Below are 18,000 nucleotides of genomic sequence, written 5' to 3'. Positions count from 1 at the left end.
AGACAGATGTAATATATAATATATCCTCCTGAATGATGCCACCTCTTTTGACCTGATATTTCATTTCTGGAATAATTCTAATTGCCCACTTAGAAATCCCACTTAGGGAATCACACAGACCAACTGTTAAGAGGAGACTTTGTGTAGCAGGCCTTCATGGTAAAATAGCTGCTAGGAAACCACTGCTAAGGACAGGCAACAAGCAGAAGAGACTTGTTTGGACTAAACACAAGGAATGGATATTAGACCAGTGGAAATCTGTGCTTTGGTCTGATGAGTCCAAATTTGAGATCTTTGGATCCAACCACCGTCTCTTTATAGAAAAGGTGAACGGATGGACTCTACATGCCTGGTTCCCACCGTGAAGCATGGAGGAGGAGGTGTGATGGTGTGGGGGTGCTTTTCTGGTGACACTGTTGGGGATTTATTCAAAATTGAAGACATACAGAACCAGCATGCCTACCACAGCATCTTGCAGCGGCGTGCTATTCTATCCGGTTTGCGTTTAGTTGGACCAGCATTTATTTTTCAACAGGACAATGACCCCAAGCACATCTCCAGGCTGTGTAAGGGCTATTTGACTAAGAAGGAGAGTGATGGTGTGCTACGCCAGATGACCTGGCCTCCACAGTCACCAGACCTGAACCCAATCGAGATGGTTTGGGGTGAGCTGGACCGCAGAGTGGCGGCAAAGGGCCAACAAGTGCTAAGCATCTCTGGGAACTCCTTCAAGACTGTTGGAAAACCATTTCCGGTGACTACCTCTTGAAGCTCATCAAGAGAATGCCAAGAGTGTGCAAAGTAGTAATCAAAGCAAAAGGTGGCTACTTTGAAGAACCTAGAATATAAGACATATTTTCAATTGTTTCACACTTTTTTAAGTATTTCATTCCATATGTTTTAATTCATAGTTTTGATGCCTGAATGTGAATCTATAATTTTCAGAGTCCTGAAAATAAAACTCTTTGAATGAGAAGCTGTGTCCAAACTTTTGGTCTGTACTGTATGTATGTGTGTTTGTCCGCTAAAGGAATCCACACCGTCGCATTTACAATCACGAAATTTTGCACAGACACCCCATGTGACTCAGGGAACGTCATAGACTATGTTTGGACAGGAAAATTTAACCCCAAGCTTTACAGTTACTCTCCAAAACACCTGCCTCCATTAAAGTCAATCGAGCTGCGAGCTATTAGGTTATTAATAGGAGCTGTAATTGGTTGCTATAGGAACAAAATAAATTGTTAGTATAAGTAGCATATGTGTGAGGTTATAAGATGTTGGTGGGGAGATGGATAGAGAGAGACAGAGAGAGAGACAGTCAAAGAGACAGACAGAGAGAGGGAAAGAGACAAAGACAGACAGGGAAAGAGACAGCCAGGCAGGGAAAGAGACAGAGACAAGTAAAGAGACAGAGACAGATGGGGAAAGAGACAGAGACAAGTAAAGAGACAGACAGATGGGGAACGAAGCAGACGGGGAACAAAGACAGACAAAGAGATAGAGAGATACAGACAGACACAGAGAGAGACAGACAGAGAGACTGATACAGACAGAGACAGACAGACAGAAATTCGGAGAGAGACAGAGACAGCATACCTGAAGGATAATTAACACATTGCAAATTTGAAACATGCATAGCAGGTCGGTCAGCACAGTGGGCAGGAGAATTCTATAAATCCTATCTACTCTGCTGGAACTGTAAGACACTGCATTTTTTTGTACAGCGAAAATACAGTGTCAAAAACTCACCATAGTCTAATTGTGGGAACTTAACCTTAAGGTTGGTGCTACATGGTGACTTTGGTCACAACACAGGTCTAATAGCCAAAGATAGCCATTGCTACATGTCAGCATAATGCAAGTAAATGGGATCCCATTATTACCTACAAGGTAGCACGAGAAGTAAATCCCAAAAAGTCATCTTGCCATGGTACCTTACAGGTGGCAATGCCACCCCGTTCACTTGCACTATGCTGTCATATAGCAGTGGCATACAGCACTCTTTTGTCATGTCACCTTTGTCTCTGCTAAAGTCATTGTGGGTTCAATCACATCAGCGTATAAAATCTGGGAAGTGCAATGCAATAAAAAAATCACATTGCACTTGCACCAATGGTAAACAATAGAGCAGAGCATATCTGCTAGTTTGCCCTGTACAAAATTCAGCATATGGGGCAAATTGCAGCATGCTGTGAGTGCCTGTGTGGCGCAACAATACAAGTCAATGGGTGTGAGAAAAATACGGACAGCACACAGACAAGCATTTTTAACATGGAGTTTTACATACTGTCAAAAGCTAGATAGGTGAATGGATAGATAGAGGTCAACAGCTATATAATGTCTCACCCCCTGCATATTGTAAGCTTGCACCCTTGAGTGCCTTTCATGTGGCACTAAAGGGTGTTTAGCCTTGTCTTTAGCCAAAATTAATAAAAAAAAACAGACGTAGGGTCCTTCCTATTTTTGTCCGCAGCTGGCAGCTTCACCTTGGCTTGCAATCCAAAAAAGAGGTCACCCCACACTGTTTTTGTCAATTATTTAAATAAAGTATTAAAAAAAAGTGGGGTCCCCCCAAGTTGGATCACCAGCCAAGAAAAAGCTGATAACTGTTGTCTGGTATTCTCAGCCTGGGGATGCCCATGGTTATTGGGCCCTCCTCAGCCTAAAAATATCAGGCTTCACCTGCCTCAGAAGTGGCGCATCCATTAGATGCCCCAATGCTGGTGCTTTGCATCAGCTCTTCCTGTTGCCCATGTGCGGTGGCAAAAGGGGTAATATATGGAGTTGATGCCAGCTGTGAATTGCCAGCTGGCATCACGCCCTGGTGTTAGTAATGGGTGGGTGTCTATCAGACATTCCCATTACTAATCCAGTAGTTGTACATGGTCAAAAAATGACAAAAAATATTTTATTTATAATAAAACCCTCAAACATCAGCCCTCATTTATTTAAAAAAAAATCCATAAAGTTCCGCCGTTATCCACAAGGAGGTCCCACATCATAGCTCCAAAGCGAAGCTGAAAGACATAAAAAGAAAGACTTATTAGGGAAAAAAGACAAGAGACATCCTCATTCACTAATTTATTACCTATCAAAACCCTAATCCAGGTCCGCCATAATCCATACGGAGGTCCAACGTCGTTCCCACATTCACTGTTGCAGTCTATGAAAAAGAGTATTCCCTATATGGTGGGACAGCAGCCACTGCCAGTTCTCACACTGTGCTGTGTGAGAACCACGGCTGTGAACTATGATGATCTCATGAGGTCACCGCAGGTTACAGCATGTGGCTCACACAGTAGTATGTGACCCACCGTGGGCAGTGACGAGTGGTGATGTCATGAGTTTATCGCGGTGCACTGCCCACGGTGGTTCTCACACATAGTAGCAATAGAGCAGGCAGCAGTGACGTCATGAGTTCACCGCAGTTCATTGCTACCCACTCTCGTGATACGTTGTGTGAGAACCGTAGCGGGTAATGAACTGTGATGAACTCACGATGTGTCCACTCATCACATTGCGGGTCACATGCTGTGATCTGTAGTGACCTCCTGAGGTCATTGCAGTTATCCGTGGTTCTCATACAGCACAGTGTGAGGGCTAGCAGTGGCTGCTGTCCCACCCTATAAGGAACATTTGTGTGGCATCCAATTTTTACTGACACATCTCCAAATAAAAAAAAAAATAGGCAAAGCTATAGATAGATGACAGAAAGATATTACATAGATAGAAAAAAAAAGATAGATATCCTGCAGCTATATAATTTCCCAACCCCCCATACATATTATAAACTTGCACCCTTTAGTCCTTTTCATGAGTCACTAAAGGGTGTTTATCCTGGTTTAACATAATTAAATAAATAAATAAATAAACACCACTGTGTGGGTTCCCCCTTATTTTTGATAGCCTGTGTGGGGTCCCTGCTGCCGCGCGTGCATCTTCAGTCTGATGGCCTCCTTGTCTTGCAGTCTCTGCTTATCTGCGCATGCGTCTTCACTGCTCACCCGGAAGTAACCCCAACAATGTGACAGCGTGCTTGCGGTGCTCACCGCTCGGCCACTCTACCCCTGTTGCCGATTAGTTTTCTTTGGAGGGCTATTTAAAGCACAATGGGCTGAAATAACAGTAGGACCTTCCTCCCTGATGAAGCATAAGAAACCCTAGCGAAATGTGTATTGAGGGGCCACAGGTCCGTTCTGTGGCTATAACTGACTCTTTGGGATTATTTGGAACTCTCCCTGGATGCTCCTATGCACTTGTCACTTTAGGTAATTGATATATTTATTTTATTTAACCATTGATTAGTGCCATGTTCTGGATGGTTCTAGGATAGTGTTATAGGTTTACAATATGCATTCCACTATATCTGTATTTGCCTTTCCTCTCCCTGATTATCCTATACTTATGGTCTTACTGCCTTTCTTATTGTCTGATTTATGTCACATTCCCCACTATGCTTGAGTTTATTACACAGTGGTTTTATTGTGTTGTCTGTTTGCGATCTATCTTTGTCAATAAAGTATTGCTATTTTTGCACTTTATACTCCTGTCCACCTATTTTTTATTTTGGTATGTATATGTATGTATACATTTAGCCTTCTAAAGCTTATAAAGACATATGAGTTACCACCCCCCCATTATGTAGTAAAGTCCCCATCCTGTTCTAATGTAACCCCTCCTGGGCTACTTTCTGGTAAATATGTCCCCCATCCTAGTAAACATGTCCCCCATTCTGGTATATACTGTCCCCCTCCTGGGCCCCTCTGGTATATACTGTCGCTCTCCTAGTATATATGTTCCTCTCCTGGGCCCCTCCTGGTATATGCTGTCCTTCTCATTGTATATACTGTCCCCCTCATGGTACATACTGTCCCCCTCTTAGAATACACTGTCCCCCTCCTGGTATATATGTTCCTCTCCTGGGCCCCTCCTGGTATCTACTGCCCCCCTCCTGGTATATATGCTCCTCTCCTTGGCCTCTGCCAGCTTCTGTTTGGCCAGCAGCGTGTATCGCAGCGCAGGGACTCAATTGATCTCTGTACCACGATGCATTTCAGCTGGAGGTGCGCCCTCGGAGGCACATCCAACTGAAGCACTGGTTGGCCCTGCACCCCGAAGCCCCGTTGCAATCCCTGCGATCGCGAACGTTCCACCCCTGACAATAGCCTTGAATTGGAGTTTGTAAGAGAAATGTGTTTTATCAGGCATATGACTATGGAAAGTAGGACGGCAGTAGTCACACCCAGCCCTGGTCCTTCAAAATTAGGTGGTACGAAACTTTTTTTTTGTGGGGAACTCAATGCCTATTTTGCATTTTCGTCCTTTAGCCTTGTGTTACATTTGAATTAAGGTCAGGGATGATAGGAATAGCTGTCGGCTGTACACATAAGTTCAAGATAAAGGAATCAAACCATACAGTACATAAATGTATATTTGTTTTAGCATAAATTATTAGATATTAGCACATAATACTTCATATTCTAAAGGTAGCTCAACTTCTCAGTGTGTAGTAACTGAATATTCATGAAGGGACCTCGTCCAGATACAGTTTTGTTGCTGTCACGTGTGCGCCCAGACATGGATTCACACTCCTTGTCAGATGTCTCCATACAAAATACATTAATAAGTGTGGTTCCTTTACATTAGATTCAAAGCTGGCTGTAACTGAATCCAGAAGACTGTCTTGTGACCAGAATGACCGTCTCGAAGGTTAGAATCTGGTAGATAGAATGTTGGCACTCGGTTGGTCTTCTATGCACAGCTGCTTGGAGAAATTGTATTTATTAAAATCCTCTCTTATCTGCAGCCAGGATTTCCCTTTTGTTTCAGGCAGGTAGAAGTAGAGAAATGCCCCACAAACAGCAGTGATGATGAGGAAGATGAGGAAGCAGAACTGCTCCATAGTGGCCTGGAGAGGGAAACAGAAGAGGTAAACTGTTAGGAAAGATACAGATTGATTTTTCACAGTATATCTATGGCCCAGAGACTCCCTCTTATATAAATACTTTTTTAAAGGGGTTTTCTAGTACTTTTATAGGGATGATGTAACCTTTCCTTAGGTTGTAAGAGAGGTGGGTGTCCACCAACCAGCACCAGTACCAATAGGGCTGGATTCTATGCCCTGGGCCAAAGCACATAATTCTATGCCCCCTCCCCCTAGCACTGGTGTCACTCATTGCTACTTACTCATCTTGCAAAGTCTTCTAGCACAGTTATGGCAGCAGAGATAGAAGCAGAGAGCCGACGCTGCACTCACAACTCCCACTCCCACAGTGTTATTCACCCAGGATGTCTTTAGAGGGGGCAGCGATGCTATAGTAACTGCAGTAGCGCCGATGCAAGAAAACACAAGATGTAGAGATGGACAACGCAAATGTACGGCTCAATTTATTTAATGTATATGGATATAAATTAAGTAACAGCGTTTTCAAAATAATACTGAAAATTTTGAAAATATCTGTTATTTTTTCTGTATATACGCCCCTTTGAAAGCTGCACCCTAGGCCATAGTCTAGGTTGGTCTTATGGGAAATCCGCAACTGACTACCAAATCATCAACTTCAAGGATATAGTAGAGCACTGTAGTCCCATACATTGTATACTGGTGCTGTTGGGTACCTAAATTCACTTCCTAATCTCAAGTACTAAAAATTAAATTAACTAAATAAATAAATAAATAACTCAGAATATTACAACAGCATTTAAGTACTGGAAAATCCATTTACAGGGTATATCTAGGACTTAAAAAAAAAAATAAAAAAAATGTGCCCATGCACTTAGAGGCATATACTGTAGATGTGCTACCTACCTGCCTGTTGTGGCCGGCGCCGTTGTTCGCCAACACAGAGCGGTCAAACACGGCTCCTGCTGGTGACTCAGCTACTTCTGCTGATGTATCAACAGAAAGGCGGCTTTTCATCTCTGCTCTGTAGACGGGATGGGAGAGCTGAGGTCATGCTGACTGACAGCCGGCTCAACCAGATAGGCAGTGGGGAGCTGGCTGCCAAGCAGTATAACGTTAGCTGTCCCATCCTATCTACTCAGCAGAGCAGAAAAGAAGCCTCCACTGTGTTGAGGAAGCCCCTGTATCGCTAGCAGGAGTGGGCTGTCACCACTTTATGCTGCCGAAGAATGGCACTGGGCACAACAGGCAGGTAGGTAGCAACTACCTACCAGTTAATGCTTGGGCACATTTTTTTTTTTTAAAGTCCAGGATATATCCTATACCTTTTGTTTAGCAGGTCAGTATGATTATAGAGATACTCGTTTTATATAGTTTTAAAAGTGGCACTTTTCCTTCCATACCTCCCTCTTATGAAGCTCTAGGTGAGACGCGTAGGGGCACACGACTCTGCGATCTGGCTGGTGCAATTTGACACATGGGTAAGTGTGATTAGATCTCTGACATGCTCTCTGATATGCTCCATCTGATATCCCTTTGTTTTTCTGTGGGGCTGTTTTAGCCCTGAACATTTGATATAGCACATGGAGTTTTCTGATACATGGATGTGATTTATTTCTCCTTGTACTGATTTGATTAACCTTACTTACCCTGTCCTCCCTATGGGACACTACTCCTACTTCTTTGTGATTTTTTTAGGCTATGTTCACACACTGCATTTTTTACCTGCGTTTTTGGTGCATTTATGCTGCAGAAATTTCTTGAGAAATGCTTGTAACCTTTCTGCAGACATTCCCCAGCCAAACCTATGGCAAAAAAAATTAGCTGTGCACACACTGCGTTTTTTTCTTAAGAAAATTCTTTCAGTAGATTTTGTTAAGAAAAAGAATGAGCATGTCACTTCTTTTCTGCAGCTAACTGCGTTAGTTACCATAGATAATGGCACAATAACGCAGGGAGCAACCAGCGGTAAAAACGCACCAAAAACACACCGAAAACGCACCAAATCGCGGTAAAAACGCAGGTGCGCTAATCCTTCACGCTCAAGAAATTTTCTTAAGTAATTTCTTAAGAAAAATCCTTTTTCTAGTGTGCACATATACTCTGGAAATCCATGGGTGAAGTGACAATCAGCCCATCACTTTCTTTCCATGTTTTGGTTAATGTGCTGTTTTTCCCTGTCCTCGTTACTCTATGATCCCTACTTTTATAATGAACTATATTTATATATGATGTTAATCCAACCAGCTTTTTATCTGGTCTTACAATAAAATTTACTTTTATATGCACTATCTGAGGTTGTGATTTTGACGGAATGTGATTATACTTCTTCTATGCACGGCGAGTCCTTTTTTCTTTTATATGGGGATTGGCGTCTAGGTAGATGTTCAGGATTAAAGGCCGCTTTACACGCAATGACATCGCTAAAGAGATGTCGTTGGGGTCACGGAATTTGTGACGCACATCCGTTCTCGTTAGCGACGTCATTGCGTGTGACACGTATGAGCGACCGCTAACGATCAAAAATACTCACCTTATTGTTGATCGTTCACACGCTGTCCATTTCCCAAATATTGTTGCTGTTGCAGGACGCAGGTTGTTCGTCGTTCCTGCGGCAGCACACACCGCTATGTGTGACACCGCAGGAACGAGGAACCTCCCCTTACCTGCGGCCGTCGGCAATGAGGAAGGAAGGAGGTGGACAGGATGTTCGTCCCACTCATCTCTGCCCCCTCCACTTCTATTGGGCGGCTGCTTAGTGACGTCGCTGTGACGCCGAACGAACCGCCCCCTTAGAAAAGAGACGGTTTGCTGGTTACAGCGACGTCGCTAGGCAGGTAAGTAGTGTGACAGGTCCGAGCGATGTTGTGCGCCACGGGCAGCGATTTGCCCGTGACGCACAACCGATGGGGGCGGGAATACTCACTAGTGATCTCGCTAGCGAAATCGCAATGTGTAAAGTGGCTTTAAGTCCGGTCCCGAACGAGGTATTTTTAAAAGATCCGTTTAGCCCCCTCGATCCCGAATATTTGCGGGTTTGCCCTTCTCTAGTTACAATCACTCATATAATTACGGTTAGTTAGTTGCTAGGGATCTTAACCATGGATACTTAAGCTACTATAATGCCCTGCACATGAGGTAAGGGACATAGCTAATCAGCAGACCTATACTACATTTCTAACTGAAGGTATTTGCAACTATTATTATTATTATTATTATTATTATTATTAATAATAATAATAATAATAATACAATTAAACCTTCTACATTTTTTGATAGGATTTTGGAGTTGGGAAATCCCTCATTAAGTTTAAAAGTTATCCCCTATCCATGGGATAGAAGGAGGCTGTAGACAGAAAAGCGCAAAATAGGGTCTTACCCCGATATGTGTGGGGTGGGGAAAGGGGAGTAAACTCACTCACCTGATGTAGTTGTGACATCACAATCATGCACACTGCTGCTCCATTCATCTTAATGGGGACGCTGGGGATTGCCAAGTGCAGTGTTTGGCCGGCGTCACACGGGACAATCTATCGTGCGATTGCACGAGCAATAGTACTTGCCCCTGTCGTTTGTGCGTCATGGGCAATTAGTTGCCCGTGGCGCACAAAGTCGTTAACCCCCTGTCACATGCACTTACCTCCTGGATGACGTCGCTGTGGGTGGCGAGCATCCTCTTCCTGAAGGGGGAGGGCGTTCAGCGTCACAGCGACGCCACACAGCGGCCGGCCAATAGAAGTGGAGGGGCGGAGATGAGCGGGACGTAACATCTCGCCCACCTCCTTCCTTCCGCATTGCCGGCGGGACGCAGGTAAGCTGTGTTCGTCGCTCCCAGGGTGTCACACGGAGCGATGTGTGCTGCCACGGGAACGATGAACAACCGGCGCGCAGAAGGAGGAACGACATTATGAAAATGAATGACGTGTCAACGAGCAACGATAAGGTGAGTATTTTTGCTCGATCACAGTCGTTCGGAGGTGTCACACGGTACGATATCTCTAACGATGCCGGATGTGCGTCACGGAATCCGTGACCTCGACCACATATTGCCCGATATATCGTACCGTGTGATGCCGGCCTATGGCTGATCTTTGGTGCTCCAATTAGAATGAGTGGGAAGACTGTGGGCATGATCGACCTCCGCTCCATTTAGCCAGGGCTCTTCAGTTCTTGTAATCAATGGGGGTTATAACGGTGAGAGGCCTATTGATCAGAAAGTTATCGCCCGTCATTTAGATAGGGGATAACTTTAAAACTTGAGAACACCAATTTATTACAGCTCCCCCAATGTGCCTGGATATTGATCAAGCTATTTCAGGAGTTTCTTTGACAAGGCAACAATTCTGCATTTGCGGCAGTCAGGCTGATTATGAACACATGTTTGTAATTTCAGTTTAGTTAACAATGTGCCCAAAATGTGAAATCTCAAAGTAAAAATTATAAGCCAGGCAGAAGTCAAGACCTCACAATGGTCACAGTTTTCTCTTACCACCACAAAGGGGAAGACCATGCCAATGATAGTCAGACCCAGCCAATTTATTACTCCTACAAGCACCATTGCGGCTCCCCGAGCTTCTTGAGAAAATATTTCCAGATTGATAGTTATGGTGGTCCCACCTGAGAGAAAAGAGCTTATGTGAGTCCAAGGAATCCTACAAAGCATAAATACATTGCCAAATCTTCTCTATAATGGAAGTCAATCTCATTTTTTTATTAAAATATATGGCGTATATTCACAAGCAATAGATTTATTACATTAATTTCTATGACTGAATATCAATTCCATCCATGTGAATGAGATGGTTTTAGTAATGAGCACATCTATTTCTGCTTATAAGGCTGGAGTCAAATTAGCATATCGCATCCGATGCTATATGCTAATGATCTGCGAGTGCCGCGAGTGTGAGCAGAGTGTCATGCAACTGTGATCTGATCTTGCAATCGGATCACAGCTGCAGAGGAGAGGGAGGGATTAATCTCTCCATCTCCTCCATTATCAATCTGGCGTATATCACACTGCACTTGGATAACATCTGAGTGCAGTCCGATGTTTCACCCGCACCCAAAGTCTTGCATGGGTGCGAGTGATGAGAGACTCACAGACAATCGCAGCATGCTGCCATTTTTCCTCAGTCCACTTAGGGCTAAGGAAAATCTCGCAGATGTGAGTTGCACTATTGTCTTACATGGGGCAGAGTGCAATGCGAGATTTTCTCACTGCACTCGTGCGAGTCATACGCCAATGTGACTCTGCCCTTACCTTCAGACTTATGATACAACAGCAGGAATTTCTGCCTCATGTGAATTTGCTCTTAGAAGAGTAATTGTACCGCCCCCGGCCTCGGCTGCGACCGCCGAGCCTCTTGGGTCCGTGCTCGTGTACTGCGGGTGGTGGCTCAAGCCTCTCACGGACCCGCGGGTCACGTCGCTCTGAAAGGAGTAGTGGCGGTGCATGCAGGGGTTTGGGTGGTTGTTTGGTGGAATTGATAAGGTTCGTGACGCCACCCACGGGTTGTGGTGATTGTATGCTGGACACCACCGCTGCCATTGACTAGGCCTCCCGGGGACAGTGTTATGCAGCTTGGTGTTAACCCCTCTATGGGCAGGGGGCGATGGTCCTGGGGGCCCACGAGAAGGTGAGGGCCGAGGTGCAGGGCACAGGGTCGCGGTGCAGCGCGGTGCGGTGCCGGACGGCACTGGTGTACTCACTCTGACACAAGATAACGGAGTCTCTGGTAAACCAAACGGTAGAATGGACGGGGCCCACAGCCGGCTGCGGTGTTCTCCCTGGACGGGTTGGTGGCGGCTGTCGTTCCCCTTGCACCGATGTTATGTTGTGAATGACTCCTGTGCCTGGACACTGGTAGTCCGCTCCCCGGCGTGTAAGTGTCGTGGGAGCCTGTTTGCCCGCAGGTGCTGGCCCTTTGGATCTCTTGCCTTTGGCGGTGGCACTTATCCGGGATGGTTGGGCTGTTGCCGTCAATCGGGACTTGGGTGGGAATGAACCCCTGAGGTCCAGACCGCAATCAGCAAATTTAACTATCAGGGAGGCTTCTAGCCTAGTCGGGGTCTGAGTACCCTGCCTGGTGCTTGGCTCCAATTGGCTCCCCGGTTCGGTACCGGCGGGCCACCGCCTGACCCCGGTCCTACGGTTCCACCGACCGTACACCAACTCCTGCAGACGGCCACCACCATCTGCCAACCTTGCTGGAGGTGCCTGGGCTCCGACCCAGACACCTAAACAGTCTGTGGCAGGCCTGGTCCCAGGTCTGCCCTTCACCTTTCCCTCCTCACTCCTTCACTATCTGAACTGCACTGACTGAGTGCTTGTTTTTCCTGCCTCCAGGCCTGTGAACTCCTCGGTGGGCGGAGTCAACTGCCTGGCTCTTCCCCACCTGGTGTGGACATCAGACCATGGAGGGTGGCAACAAGGGTTTTTGTGTGACTGGTGTCACCTATCTGGGGAAGGGGTGTATGTGGTGTTGTGTCTGTGACTACCTGGCTAGTCCAGGGCGTCACATAATCACTTACCTGGTCCTGTACCAAACGATAGCGTGTAAATGAGGAGAAGGATTACACTGCAGTACGGCATCCAAGAGAAAGTGTCCTGAGTATTAATAATGAGAAGAATATTAGCACACACGTTATTACTTTGAAATGGACAACGACAGCTTTATGATAGCATCTAAAATTCAGACTGGCTACCATCCTTGTCATGTGTTTTTCAGAGATACATTACAGGTATAAAGATAGGAAACTATATATGACCTATATTATTTATTAAATTTTTTGTGTAAAATTGCATGCCATGCAAATGCTCAAAACTAGCATACAGAGGTAAAAATCAAACACGGAGATGGTATATGGATGACAATACTGATGAAAAATTGTTATTTTTTTCTGAATGTAAAACAACCGATTTTGCACACTCATCCTATACCCTAGTCTGGTTTGATTTACGGACCAAACCGATGCATGTAATAGAGGCAGCTCTTTCACCTGCCATGTTATTTGCAGTGTATAAACACTTCATATAAGTGTTATGATAATTTACGTGATAATGATAGTATGTGCACACTCTTGTTATTAGAAATAAATAAATTGCAACGACAACGAGGAAAAGTTGTGCCATTCTAAAACTCACAGGATTGATAGACATGGTAATAAAATGTAGGTGATAAAAAAATGGAAACAATATTTTTAATACATACAATATATGAGCGTCACGTGTAGAAATACACTTACACGCATTGGCTGCTATTAATAAGGTTATTAATGGTTTTCTGTGGAATGTTCTACACTTGGGAATGGTGATCATTAAGTTCCGCTGCTGGCAGCTCCCTTTGCAATTGCCAACCAATAGCATCCCAGATGTGCTTGATGGGAGACAAGTCTGGAGACGCTGCAGACAATGGTAGCACGTTTGGGCCACACAAGCTGCACACAGTAGCACTTGCAACATGCGGCCTGATATTGTCATGTTGCAGAACAGCTCTTGGTACACTTTAAAGATATGTCCATAACACTGTTTATACAACCAAATCAATGTGACACCGAGCTGTTATTGTACCTGAACTAGAGGGGTCCATCTACCGTCTGTACATTATGCCACAGTATACCATAAACCAATGAGTAGAATTGTTGTGATGTTTCCTTGTGAAGGTGTCTTCATGATGCTGCCCACAAGGTCACATCAGATTCAAAGAATGGCTCATAGTGATTCATTCTATACTGCATGTGAAATTAGACATCACATACTAAACCTAAGGTTTTAAATAGTGTCTGCACAATCCAGGTGATTGCACAACTTAGGGTTACCATTGTCCTCTATTCAAACTATGAAGTGGAGTAAAATAGCAGTAAGACCCGTGGAAGTACCAGGAGGTACAAAACGGCCGTCGTCCTGAGGGAGCTGGCACCTGGCTCTCTTACCGCTGTTTTACTTCACTTCATGGTTAGAACAGCTTGGATTTTCCCTGTGAGTGCCGTGATCTCATTTCTTCTTTGGAATACTTGGATTCTTACCTCGTTTCCACGAGCACCCAGGAACCAGCGCAGTGGCTGACTCTGACCGTCCTAGTTTCACTCCTCCCGGGCACCAGCACAAGATACACGATGGTAGTGCACACCCGTATTTCTTTTTTGGCTCATTGCCATTGCCCTCACACCACTGCCCTCAAAATTTATGATGTTTCAGAGCAAGACAGCAATAGAGGGTGGAATGGAGGTCTATCCTCTTCAGCAATAAGTACTGAGTATGAACGTCACACATACGAAATACACGCATTGGCATTCTATCAATTAAGTTATTAATAGTTGCCTGAGTAATGTTCCCTCATGCTGAATGTGCTTGGATGTGCAATCATCAAGCTGGCAGCTCCCTATGCAATTGATGACCAATGGCATCCCAGATGTGCTCTATGGGAGACAAGTCCAAAGACGCTGCAGACCATGGTAGTACATTTAGGCCTCACAAGTTATTCACAGTAACATAACCAACATGCGGCATGTGTCCAAGTGTATTCAGCGATTCAGCGTGGCAGAACTACCCTCAAACAGCCATTAAGAACCTCATTGATAACAGCCAAGGAGTATAAGTATGTGGTACTCATACCTTATACTGAATGAATTGAAATGTTTTGAAAATTTTGTGTCCATTATTTTATCATTTGCATATCGTCAACTTGTGTATCCATCCTGTGATGTTTGTAAGTCCAAGACTTTTCTGGATTAATGTTGCAATCTAAATGTTGAGGAGTGTATGAAGTGATATACTCAATTGTTTCTGTCAAATTCTGCTTTTATCCCTTTGTACCCTTGGGAAAAACACAAAGTTGTTAAAGTAAATCTATCCATACCCATTAAATGTGACTAATATTTTATTAGAAAGAGTATTTAAGGATTCTAGTTAAGGGCTCACTCACACCAGTGTATACATCGAACAAGTTCTATCTGTCTTATTTGATAGCATCTATAGTTGCATGTGAAACATCGTACTGCACTCGGATGTCATCCAAGTGCAGTCTAATTTAGGTTGACAAATGCAAAAGAAGATAGAGAAATTTAGTTTTTATCTTCTCCTCAACTGTGCTCTGATTCTCGCCTGCAAGAGAATGGGATCACAGTAAATGACACTTGGCTTAAACTCTGATCAGAATGTGAGCCGAGGATTATTAGAATAATTGGGTCAAATCTCTCGCATGGGAGAATATACAGTTATCTGACCCCAGCCTAATAGTAGAAATCCACTCATGCTTATATAATGGCAAAATCACTTTGCAGGGCTACAGTGGTGGGTTGGAAGTGGAATAAATAGCCACTAGAGATGAGAGAACCCGAACTTGGACTTTTTTTTAAAAAAAAAAAAAAAAATAAATAAGTGTCCAAGTGTGTCCCAAAAAAAAACAAAACCTGCCCTCCCTTCCCCGGAAATGCTCTGTTTATGGCAGACTATATGTGGGCAGAGACCCAAACTACCCAGTCCTATACTTCAAATAGGGTTTGGGCTCTGGGATCAAGTTCAGGTCACGTCCGGCTCCCTGAGTGAATTTTATCTAAAGTCCGGCTGAACCAGGTGAACCGAATTTCAACTGGTCCGCTCATATCTAATGCCACACATTATAGCTGATTGACTGAGCTAAAACTTGTCGGATGTGCATAGCCATGACTATTTTTGTTGGCTATATAGTCAATGCAGAGTTTACAGCCGGAGAACTTTAAGTCCTTGCGGATTTAGGGTATGTCCGGTTTTGTAACCATTTCAAATGCAAATAAAAAGGAAGGGATTAGTGAGAGCTCATTTTATGTCTTCTATGGAGATATGCTCTTAGCAGGCTCTCTATAGTCTGGCTAATAGGAGGAATCAAAATCATTTAGCCAGATCGCTCTCAGTTGCATCAATCTATTCTATCAGTAGTTGCCAAGAACAATTGACTTACCTATATTTATCTACATAAGACCATCGCTGTTAAAGGAAATTTCTGTCATTTCAATAGTTTTGTAGTTTCAATAATATGTTACCTGAAGGGAAATAGTCAACGTCAGTAGCCCCAGGGATAGAATCATGAATGCATACCCAGCCAGCAAAATAAGTCTTCTGCCAAAATGGTCAACTATCAGACTCTGAGGATGAATTTCAAAAACAAAATGCTCAAAGTATGGTACAATTATTATATAAATGTAAACTTAACTGCATACATGGATGGATGGGTCCCCATGGATATTGGTTACCAAAATGTCTAGTTCCTGATACTTTATAAACATCACAAGATTTTTGAAAAAGAGCCTAAAGCCCACTTTACACGTTGCGATATAGGTACCGATATCGCTAGTGTGGGTACCCTCCCCCATCTGTTGTGCGACACGGGCAAATCGCTACCCATGGCGCAAAACATCGCCCCGACCCGTCAGACTGCTTACCTGCCCGGCGACGTCGCTGTGACCGGCGAACCGCCTCCTTTCTAAGGGGGTGGTTCGTTCAGCGTCACAGCGACGTCACAGCAGCGTCACTGAACCGCCGCCCAATAGAAGCGGAGGGGCAGAGATGAGCAGGACGTAACATCCCGCCCACCTCCTTTCTTCCGCATTGTGGCTGGGAGGCAGGTAAGGAGAGCTTCCTCGTTCCTGCGGCGTCACACGTATCGATGTGTGCTGCCACAGGAATGAGGAACAACTTTGTTACTGCTGCAGTAACGATAATTGAGAATGGACCCCCATGCCACCGATGAGCGATTTTGCACATTTTTGCGACGATGCAAAATCGCTCATCGGTGTCACACGCAACACCATCGCTAATGCGGCCGGATGTGCGTCACAAATTACGTGACCCCCAACGACTCCGCATTAGCGATGTCGTAGCGTGTAAAGCCCCCTTTAGAGATTAAAAACTATCCAATGTCTATTACTGAAGCACTCCACTAACAGGCACGCTTAGTGGAGTGAACTAGCATAGTTCAAAAATAATTTAGATTATATATCTCAAATGACTGTCCCAAGAGGCATAGAGCTTAACAAAACACCCAACCGATGCATCACCAGTTTCATAAGAATTCCTCTATATAGATATCATCATTATTATCAGCATCATCAATATATATAAGAATGTTAAAAGGGAAAAAAGAGAAAAAAAATAATTGGGCAATGTGATCTTAAGCAGGACATAAATAATACATTTTTATCATATAATAGTTAAAAATCATATATGCAACAGTGCATCATTGTATACCCATACAGTGAAAACGCCAGCAAGCAAAACCAACAATTATCCAACAAGTATACTATAAGGCAATCAAATACCACAGAGTCTAGCTCATCATTCAGAGAAGTTTGGCAAAAAAAAACTTCATCAGGGGAGTTGCATCCATATGTTTTTTATGATGTCTCAGTAAAGGTATTTTTTATGGTTCTATCACAATGTGACTGTAAGATAGTGAGAGACAGGGGTCTCCTATACTGTCCCTCTTGTTAGGGGAGCCTAGGCTATCCCTAACCTCCAGATTACCCTGATGGTGGAGACTGCAGAGCCCCATTCCTTACTATTCTGACCAAAACTAAACTGTCCTCTCAGGGAAGGAAGGGGCAGGAGTGATGGCAACACAGATAAAGACAGATAGGGAAAAACCAAGACTCAAACACACTACAAACTCACAAGAACAAACAGTAAGAGACTAAGGAGAAAAGCAAGTGAAGGCAGCAACAAATGGACAACAAGGGCTGACAACACAACCACTCACATCACTTGACTACTACAACCAGCAGTAAGTCTGGATCACAAAACGTCACCAGACCAGTATAGAGAAGCTATAGCTGTCATTAAAGGGAGCCTCTAGCCAACATATACAGTACAGACCAAAAGTTTGGACACAGATTCTCATTCAAAAAGTTTTCTTTATTTTCATGACTGAAAATTGTAGATTCACATTGAAGGCATCAAAACTATGAATGAACACATGTGGAATGAAATACTTAACAAAAAAGTGTGAAACAACTGAAAATATGTCTTATATTCTAGGTTCCTCAAAGTAGCCACCCTTTGCTTTGATTACTGCTTTGCACACTCTTGGCATTCTCTTGATGAGCTTCAAGAGGTAGTCACC

The 18,000-nt window shown here is 44.0% G+C and overlaps 1 protein-coding gene across 1 annotated transcript in view; it reads right to left on the bottom strand.

The window, feature by feature from the left end:
* Positions 1–5,447: 5,447 nt before the first annotated feature.
* LOC142298902 (solute carrier family 2, facilitated glucose transporter member 9-like) overlaps positions 5,448–18,000 on the bottom strand; it is a 62,241-nt gene continuing 49,688 nt past the window's right edge. The window contains exons 9-12 of the mRNA XM_075341798.1: positions 15,926–16,027; positions 12,437–12,512; positions 10,395–10,522; positions 5,448–5,911 (exon numbers count right to left, since the gene is read on the bottom strand). Of these exons, the coding sequence (XP_075197913.1) occupies positions 5,714–5,911; positions 10,395–10,522; positions 12,437–12,512; positions 15,926–16,027 (504 nt within the window). The 3' untranslated portion in view covers positions 5,448–5,713. The remainder of the gene's footprint in view (positions 5,912–10,394; positions 10,523–12,436; positions 12,513–15,925; positions 16,028–18,000) is intronic.

The sequence above is a fragment of the Anomaloglossus baeobatrachus genome, chromosome 1 (assembly GCF_048569485.1).
Source record: "Anomaloglossus baeobatrachus isolate aAnoBae1 chromosome 1, aAnoBae1.hap1, whole genome shotgun sequence".
NCBI classification, from domain to species: Eukaryota; Metazoa; Chordata; class Amphibia; order Anura; family Aromobatidae; genus Anomaloglossus; species Anomaloglossus baeobatrachus.
This window is presented reverse-complemented; position numbering and strand designations above follow the sequence as displayed.